Raw genomic sequence first — 10,024 nt, 5'->3', positions numbered from 1 at the left:
AATTAATTAAAATAATTAGTTATAATTACTTTAATTATAACTAATGAATATTAATTAATTTTAATAAATTATAATTAATAAATAATAATTAATAATAATTAACTATTATAAATTATAACTAACTAAAATTGATTTTAATTAAAATTAATTATAATTAATTAAATTAGTTATAATTATTTAATTATAACTATTTAAATTAAATATAATTATTTAATTAAAATTAATTTTAATTAATCATAATGATTAATTTTAATTTAAAAATAATTATAATTACTTTATAATCCCTCTCCCTCTCTCTATAGTTCGGCGGTTTACTGGATTTGGCCGAACGAGTGCGTGAAAGGGAGGGAGTTACCTCACAGCCGGCGAAGCTCCTGTTGCTGCTTCAGATCAAAATGTCGTAATTTCCGAAACGACAAGAAGGGAGCGTCGTCTGGAGATCAGGATCGAGCGGCTCGGGTAGAGGAGATGGGATCGTGTGGGAAGAGACGATCGTGGCTTGTGGTCGGGATCGGAGAAAGGGAGGAGTTATGGGAGGAAGCAGCCGAAGAGGGAGCTCGGGCAAGGGAGGCGCCGGCCAGGTAAGAGCTCTCGGCCTCTCTCTCTCTTTCTCTCTCTCTCTCTCTGCGTGGATGAAAGGAAGCCGACGGGATCTGGAGAAGGTCGTGGGCAGCGTGAGAGATTTGCGAATGGGGGAGAAGAGCAGCTGGGGTTCGGAAGTCGTGATGGAGGTCGATTCCGGTCTCTGGTCGGGATAGAGAGGAAGCTTCAGTAGAGGGGAAGGAGAAGCAGAGAGCGAGAGAGGTCGGACGTGAAGAGAGCAGCCCGAGAAGCCTCCCTTCCTTCGCTATTTAACGACCTCTGCGGACGCTCGATCGAGGCCGGTTCACGGGAATAACGGAGAAGTGATCGCAGTTGCAGCGGGATTTGATCGTTTCGGCAGTCCGAGGTACGCGATGTTTCAGCTGGATTTACGGGATTTTGGCAGAGCTGGCAGCGATACGAGGTTTTCCAAGATTTCTTGCGGGATTCATGGGATGAGCGGCCAGCTTTGTATAACAGGTATGTGAAAATTTTGGTTATCTTTTGGATAATGCATAGAGGTCAACAGATGTTTTGGATTTCCTTAAAGTCCTAAATACATCATGTCACAAGTTCTTGAACTTAAAACCAAATTTTAAGTTCTTTCATTTCATTTGTTGGAACACAAAATCATAATCTCCTTGCTTATTACTTTCTAAGACAATATTAGAGGTTCTCAAATGACCTTTAAAGAGTCCAATAGAGTACTAGCAATTCTTAGGACCAAATCCTAAGCTGTTTATCATTAATACAAAATCAACCAGTGATCATTCCTTTTAGGCATAGGACTTCAATCTTAGCCTCTCATATTTACCTAACTCAAATTTGGTAGATAATCATTCTCATTGAAGACAAAATTCAATGATTCATCCTTGATTTGCAACCTCCAAGTTGTATATTGCCTTCCATTTTCTATGAACTCAAAAGTTGTAGGAAATCCCCACATCCACTTAACCCATGTTAATTAGATCAAACATACACTCATCTAATTTATTTGTTGAATCAAATCAACAAATAATCTCACCCTAAGCATAGGAATCAAAGTTCTGGCTTCCTCTCATTCATTTAACCCAAGTTAGGTGAATGAATATCTCTCTTTGGACACCCAAAAGTTCAAAGAACCCCTCTTGATTCGTAGTCCAAATCTACATATCATCCTCTTGTATTTACTTTATTAACATTAAGCAAATTAAACATCTATCATTGAATACAAAATTAAATGATAACTCCTATGGTTTGAAACCCCAAAGTTGCAAATTATCTTCCTCACTTATTGATCCAAAATGAATTGGTGACCCCTATTGCTATCAAATATGGGATCTAAGACCCATCTCCTTTCATTTGCTTAGCCCAAATTAAGTAAATGAATCCCCCCCCTCCCCCTCCTTCGAATCAAAATTCAAGGAAATCATTTTGATTTGTAGCCTCTTAAGTTACAAATCCTCAAACTGTTAGCCTTAAATCTATGAGTTTCATTCATTTCTTCTTATAGTTCTAAAGCTAAGGAGAACTCGACAACCCTTAATACAAAAGATATAGGTTGAACATCTCCTTCTCCTTTCCTTAGCACAAAAGCCATAGGAATTCCTTCTAACCTTAGTCAAAAAACTAAGTGTTTGCTCATTTCTCTATTTGCTCAAAAGCCAAAGAGAACTCCCTAATCCTTAGACCAAAATTTTAAGTATCCTATCATTTAACAAAATAAGTGATTTCTCCTTCCATGACATTTAAAATATAATCCTTAGATGTCCTTTAGGAATTTTCTTTTATTGGAACTCACTTTATCCAATTAGGTGAATTTCACAAAGTCTTAAGTTAAACCCTTAGGTTTGTCTACCTTATCCTATTCATTGGACAATTATCTCTTATACAAACATTAAGAGAACTCTAAAATTATGTAAATCACATAATTTTCTTTTGATGTAATGATGAATCATTCCACCCCAAAATGTTAAATGTCTATATCATTGGATCTTAGGATTTCATAAGCAGCAGACTTGACTCAAAGCAAGCAGTGTCTGCTTCATGAGTTCTTCCCACAATAAAACAAGGAATCATTTGTAGTGTGATGTACCACACAACATCACAGCCAACACACACACACTTAGGGCACAACCCTTAGGCATGCTAGGATTAGGATTTTTCTTTTTTGTGCATGTGGTTGATATTTTGGTGTGATGATTATGATTTAGGCTCTTTTATGTTGGTGACCATGTCTGAGATGGGGTAAAAATAAATCATGATTATTCAATATTGTTTGCTTGCAGGTGCTGCTCAAAAACCCCCCATGATGCATGGCTAATAGGTTGGAGATAGTGCTTCGCACTCTAAGTGCCAGATATTTCTGGGATGTTTTTTTTTTTTGCTTTGCATATGAATTGCTTTCTAATCCCTTCATATTTTGTAGGTTTGAGTCTTTTTATTTTTCAAAAAGTATTTAATAGACTTAAGAAGTATTATTTTGACCACAGTTATATAAGAGATGGATTAGAAGGATGAACCTATCTTAGGTGAAGCCCTAGATCCATTTAAGAGCTAAAGCTTGAAGACCTCATAGGTCGAGTCTGTTGTTATTCTGGGTTTGTATAAGGCACACAACTCTAGGATCCGTGGTTGTTGTTGACTTGAGTCACCTCATAAGCTCTCACCTTTCGGACATTTTTTCTAACATGTGTTGCTGGAATATGAGCCAAACTTTCTAAATTAAATTGGTCAACACAAATAAAATTATAATTTTAGAATGTAAAGCCAACTGTAGGATAGTTTGAATATCTTTGAGTTTCCTCAGAATCAAGTACTCATACATTTTCTTTCATTTGGCTTTCATTTCTTAAAATATGATTTAAAGTTGTTCTCAAGGTGGAACAAATAAACTGCTGTTGAAGCACTTGACTAATACCAGTGGATTGAAAAATGGACAGACACTAGGTTGAACAATCCCTGTCTTGAGCATCTCCTTGATTAATCTCCCAATCTCTTCATTCTGGATTTGGGGCTAACAATACAGACGAACATTGATAGGTGGGACTCCTTTCCTTCCAGATGATAGTATACTTGCGTTCATGCGAAGGATTCAACTCTTGAACATGTGGAACACCCCTCAATACTATTTTAGGGGTGGTAGAATCATGTCTGGTGCTTCTATCTTCTCCCTATCTTTTTCTCTTTCCAAATTATGCAACTCCACTAAAAGTCCCACTTGGAAGTGGCTCCAAAAGTGGCATCCCCTCTTCTTCCCCCAACATTTCCACCTCCTGGTCTTTCCCTCTCCTTGTCAGATTAGGGTTTCCTCCACTCCCTTGGTTACTAGTGGTTCCCCTTACCTTTGGCGACGCTGCGTTGGTTTGGAACTCGAGCCGCTTTCTTATCATCTCTTCCATGATGTCAAACTTCTCATCAATCTTCTTATGGATTATTGAAAAAAGCTTTTTGAAATCAGAAATCTTTTCTACACAATATGATTTCAATTTCCCAATCTCCCATTCCAATACTTCTACTTTTCTTCCAGCCATGGGTGCTAGGATCGAACAGCTCTGATACCAATTTGTTAGGAAATACTTGGAATTCCCAAGTAAAACTGTAAAACTTAACTATCTTGATGAAATCAGTGAGAATGATCCACAAATTCAAAGGAAAAATCAGAAAAACAGTAATTTTATTGCAATAATCAAACTAATGGAAGAAAAATAACAAGATACAATTGATCCTCTATTCGAGAGGAGGATCTATCTCTCCCAAATCTCTAGATGCCTCTAGAGCCCAAAAACCTAAACTTAAGAGGTCTCAAATTTCAGCCAAATTCAAGATGTTGTAACCCTAGGAAACAAACTATTTAATGCATACAATCCAAAAGGAAATATCTAAACAGTCCCTACATTCAAATTTTACTCCTAACTCCCTCAAAAATCCTTCCTAAATAGCTCCATTGGACCCGGATGTGCATTCGGCACGTATAAGAGAGGCGGAACTTCCGTCTCTGTTCTGCCTGGGCCATTCCCATGTGGACCGGTTGGACCGGTCTAACATTAATCTATTAACAGTACATCATCCATAAGCATAATAGCTAAAATCTCCTACCTCTTTCACTGCATCATCTGTAAATATAATAACAATAGCCGGGCTAACTTTTAATGCCTCTTGCATTACATCATGTTTAATCTCCGAAGGAATGACATTATCAATGTCAAGGACCTCCATGCTAGCCTACTCCTTCCTCATAGGACCCACTCACCCCCCTCCCCCCCCAACATGAATGGGTGAGTTAATAGCAAGAAACTCCTTACCTTTATTTATCTTCACTTCTCTCTGTACAAAACTTGCTATAAACTTTCTTAGAGCATCCAACTTCTGCTCCAACCTCAGCTGATTATGCTTTAATCTCAGCTGGTTGCTCTTCAACTTTCTAACAACTAAAAAAAGATGCTTGATATGTGATCTGAGGATGGCATGGATTGACTAGCAGTTGGTTGTTCTTCAGCTCCTGCTTTTTTCTCTGTATGACCACCACACTTGCCTACAAAATCTATGGAGGTCACCTTCTTCTTAACAATAACTAGTAGAGATTGAGAAGCATGTGAACTTATAGATGTCTTCTTCATCAGCTCTAGTCACTGCTTTAGAATTAACAATCACCTACAAAAAATAATTCAAAGCAGATCGAATGCTAATTTATAGTAATAATCAACATAAACTAAATTTAAAATGCAATACTTTGAATATAAATTACATTTTTATTTTTTAATAAAAATTGAAAATCTTTGATCGTGAGCACTTTGTTGTTCTTTCAGCTGAACATCCTTGGCATTCTATATACAAGGCATTCTACACACTTTCTACCCAGTTATAAGACAACTTCATAAGCCTATTACTATAAAACTATGACATATCTAATGATTGTGTACTGGACTGGGGCATTGTTCTTGAAGTCGATGGCCTTATAGTATCATATTCTTATTTAGGATTTTTAAAGTCCTCTCCCATGATAACCCACCCGATAGGCATCTAAAGAATGCTTTATCTTTAACTAAGGTAAGCTTCTCAACAAATAACAACATTTTGCTTATCATGGGTGAGCAAACCACCATTTACACATATCATCCCTCCTAGGCATGCTATGAATGCTTTCTCCAAGTCTACATTTTTAAAGTTCTTGTCTCCAAGTAGTTTTCAATAAGCCTAATACTTTTGCTCATCTCCTTGAATTCCTTCGCAGATGAAAGTTGTCCAAATTCCAATCTAATGATAAGTGCAAATTCAACAACTCAAAATTTTATATTTTCATGTCTAATGTTGAACACAAGGGAGTATCCTCAATCTTCTCATTCATGACATCCTCAACATTGGATGATAAATTAGCCTCTAGGGAACTACCGCTCAGGAGATTTAAAAAGCTGCTTAAAGTGGAATTCCTCAGCGCTTTCTACACACTCAAATGCCTTAAAACTCTATCAATTTTATCCAAGTGTAATACCTCTTTATATATATAATTAGAGTGGTCATCTGCATACATAGTAAAACATCTCAAATGAATCAATTTCATATAAGATACTGAGCACAATATAAAAGGGCCTGAACATGCATGATCAAACTAAGTTTGAGCCATGTTCGAGCAATAAGACTAATTTGAAGCTTATTCGAACCTTTTTGGAACCTTGCTCGAAACCTTAACTGTTACTATTGAGAAATTATTGAAGTATAGATATGCTTGCTTTTGGCAGAGATGTTTTTTTCGAAATTTAAACATGTAATTTAATCCCTGAACTCCAAACCTTAACTCTAATTCAGTCTTCTCCTTGCTGAAGCCAGACAAGCAGTCTTTTATTTGAATCTGTGTTTCATAATATTTGTGAGTAATGGTATAGCATGAATTATGTTGTTGGCGTATTGGCAATGGATTCATATCTTTACGTTGACCTTTCTGATATTTATGCATCCATTTTTTTTTCCTGAAACTGAAGTATCAATATTGTTTTTTCATATTTCCAAATACTTCCAATGGATCTCAGCATAATTTTCTGGCCAGTACTTCCACATCATATGCTAATTAAAGCTCACTTGAATTAGTCTTGACATGCTTAGTTTAGATGCCTTGGAGCCCTTAGCCGTTGTGATCCATCACCTGCCTTAGTCCTCCCTCAGTTAATTAGCTAGATAGTTTTTACCTGTTGCGTTGTTTTTTATTCAAAACTTATTTGTTTTCTTTCATTTTCAAGAACTTATCAGGGATTAATTTTTGTCTCCTTGTTGTGAGTGCTGATACTATGAAGTCTTATTACCATAGAAAAGTTAAATTTAAGAGATGGCGGTGCTTTTTAACCAAATCTGTTTTAATCATGTCTTACAAATTTGATCAGAGCTTGAAAATTGAGGAGGAAATTATTCTTTAACTTTGTATTGCCTTCCCATTAATATTGAATTTTGTGCAGCCCTTGTATTACCGTTGAACTTTGTGTGACCTTTTTTCTTGAAAGTGATGCCATTCTTTGATATTTAATATATTGTAACTGTGCCATACTCTTTGCGTCATGCAATCTTCTATACTTTTATTGCTAGAGCGTATGCTGATTGATGTCATAACTTGTACTGTTTGCTATCACTTGTTAATTGTTTCCTGTGTTTAGTTTAGCTATAGTAAGATCCTGGCACAGTTTTAAATTTAATGTTTGTGGATAAAATTATTGTACTTATGTTTAAGATTTAATAGTTTGACAGTCTTGTATTCTCGGGTCTAATGAATAACTATGTTGTTTCTTAAATTTTCTGGTGGACTACTGTTGCTTTTGCAAGTCATAGGATTCTGACTCTTCATTCTATTGACAGAAGAAACTAAAGATATTTCAAAGGCAGCTTTGCCTAATTCCTCACAGAGCTCTACGTCTGCATCAGATGTAAATGTTGAGACAACTATTAATGGCCAGTCCACGCATGATGTAGGCTATCACTCTCAAGACCTCGATAAAAGCAAACCAAAATTTAGGTATTTAAATTTTATTTAGTATTTGGGGACTCAACTCCTTTTTTTAATTAAATCGGTATTTGATTCCATTTCCTGCTATCTATTAGGTAATTCTTTGCATGTTTTACTTTCTATTAGAGTATTCGAAGGATATTTTTGGTGCCATTATGTTATCCTAACATTTGCTATTACCGCCTTGTCTTTTCAAATATTCATTGCAATGAAAGAACTAGTATTTTCTTATTTCAGTTGGATTACATTAAGGACCAGCTTTAAGTTCATATCCTTTTGTTTTGGTCATGATATTCTTATTTAGACCTTTGCTGGAGGATGTACCTTGGCGCATGATATTCTTCTTGTTGATAAGACTAGCTAGCGAGGGAGATGATGAAAAATTTGAATTATGAAGCTCAACCTTAGAGTGTAAAAGTTTTGATTTGAGTAAATTTAAAATCGAATGCATGGAGTATAATTTTAGTAGTAATAGCTCTAGTGGTAAGATTGTGATATTGGGTAATCAAATCATTAAAAGAGTGCACGTTTTAGATTTTTTAGATCTATTTTTGTTATTGTTGTTGTTGTTGTTGATGATGGTGATTATATATCAGAGTAGATATAGCTGCATGGAGGGATGCAAGATTTGCCACTGAAACCTACACATGCAATGTTATTCTTTTGAGATTGTAATATTTTTCATGTCTTTTTTTGTCTTTACCTTTTAGGGCTTCTTTAGTAGAAGTGGTGTAACCAAATGATTAGAAAGACTTATATTTTCATAGCCCTGCCTTTCTTAGGAGCTGATATTGCAAGATTTTTGTTTTCTTGCTAAAGTTTTAATGTAATTGGTTCAGTAGCTGACCCCAAAAAATTGGGATAAGGCTAATGATGATAATTATCTGTTTTTGCTTCAGTTTCATTTCTAACTGTTAATCTTTTTGAAGTGCAGGCAAGATTTCTATAATACCTCGATGGAATTAGTTGTGACTATTTTTGCAAAGGGCATCCCACCAAAAAATGTGCATATTGAATTTGGTGAACAAATTGTATGTCTATTTACGGGGTCTTGTATATATTTTTGGTTCTACTTGTATTTTCTGGTTTTCTGAACTTGATTTCCATGATTCATAAGATCTGCCTTCTAGTTTGATACTGGGATATTTTCTATGTTTTCAGTTGAGCGTTTCAATAGATATTCCTGGTGCAGACTCGTTTCATTTTCAGCCTCGCCTATTTGGGAAGGTATGAGGATGGCATTAGCTATTTATGCCAACTTGTTTTTTCCTTTTTTCTTGCTTCGTATATTGCATGTTTCCATGCTGATGGTTTTTGTCATTCACAAAACATTTCATTACCATATTTTGTTATTGTTGGTGTATTTCCAACATCTTGTTGATTTCAATGCTGCAATGAATATTTGCTTATCTAAATTATTCGTTGCTTTAATTATTTTAGTCTATAGACTTATTTCTTTTGTAGTTTCTTATGACACTAGCATGATGTAAGGGTTTCATTTCTGCATTAGCTTTGGTATATTCTCACCTGTTGTCCTTTAAATATATTGCATAGATTTATAATCAGGAATTTTTTATTCCTTGTTTACTTGTTCATTTTCCAAAAGTTGTTCTGAATATCTTCTTTCTTGAAGCACCCATAGATAATTATGACGAACAATCCTACAACGAGATCAAACTTTTGCTGAGATATTATTTTCATTCATAGTGTTTTATCTTCTTGTTGTGGCTATGCTCTCACTATTTTAATGGTTGCTTTATCAGATTATTCCTGAAAAATGCAAATATTTTGTTTTGCCTACCAAAATTGAGATCCGTCTTGTAAAAGCTGAAGCTGCCTCATGGCCATCCTTAGAGTATAATAAGGATAAAGCACTTCCTCTAAAGATTATCGTCCAATCAGGTACTTTGAATTTGTACATTATGCATTATGTTATTATTGACATTAATATTTGTTGCTATATTTTACATATTTTAGAGAATTTTGTGTGCTCAAAATGTTCTAGCTTCGCTATTATATCTATTTTTTAATTTAAATACGCGGGTTATTTACTTTTCGCTATTATATCTATTTTTTAATTTAAATACGCGGGTTGTTTACTTTATCCTGTTGATTACATTAATTTTTTTATCCATGCTATGATTTTTGGATATTCGATTTTTTACTCTTTTCTATACATATGTAGTCATGTTATATTAAAATATTCTTATTTATAAGCATCTAAAAATGAATTAGCTAATTAATGCGATGTTTTCATTTTTTCCAGAGTAACGTTTTAAAAGGCGAAATCGGGAATCGAGGCGTTTTGGCTAAGCGAGGCGAGGCGTAAGCCTAAAAAATTATAAAAATAAAGCAATTTAAAATTATGAATAATGACAAAAATGTCAAAAAATAATAAAATATTACGTCAATTGTGAATTTGATGATTTGTTCTAAGATAATATTAGTATATTACTGGAAAAGAAGATTTAAAAT

The 10,024-nt window shown here is 34.8% G+C and overlaps 1 protein-coding gene across 2 annotated transcripts in view; it reads left to right on the top strand.

Moving 5' to 3' along the window:
• The window catches only part of LOC110094959 (protein SGT1 homolog), a 28,623-nt gene that overhangs the window by 13,480 nt on the left and 5,119 nt on the right, over positions 1–10,024 (top strand). Inside the window, exons 4-7 of one of the 2 annotated variants that reach the window (XM_020820314.2) lie at positions 7,405–7,558; positions 8,484–8,580; positions 8,711–8,776; positions 9,313–9,451. In XM_020820314.2, the coding sequence (XP_020675973.1) occupies positions 7,405–7,558; positions 8,484–8,580; positions 8,711–8,776; positions 9,313–9,451 (456 nt within the window). Of the gene's footprint in view, positions 1–7,401; positions 7,559–8,483; positions 8,581–8,710; positions 8,777–9,312; positions 9,452–10,024 lie in introns of both variants that reach the window. The other variant, XM_020820313.2, reaches the window with a different exon arrangement.

Source organism: Dendrobium catenatum, unplaced genomic scaffold (genome assembly GCF_001605985.2).
Source record: "Dendrobium catenatum unplaced genomic scaffold, ASM160598v2 fragScaff_scaffold_501, whole genome shotgun sequence".
Classification (NCBI taxonomy): domain Eukaryota; kingdom Viridiplantae; phylum Streptophyta; class Magnoliopsida; order Asparagales; family Orchidaceae; genus Dendrobium; species Dendrobium catenatum.
Note: the sequence above shows the minus strand (reverse complement) of the source record. Positions and strands in the feature narration are given on the sequence as shown.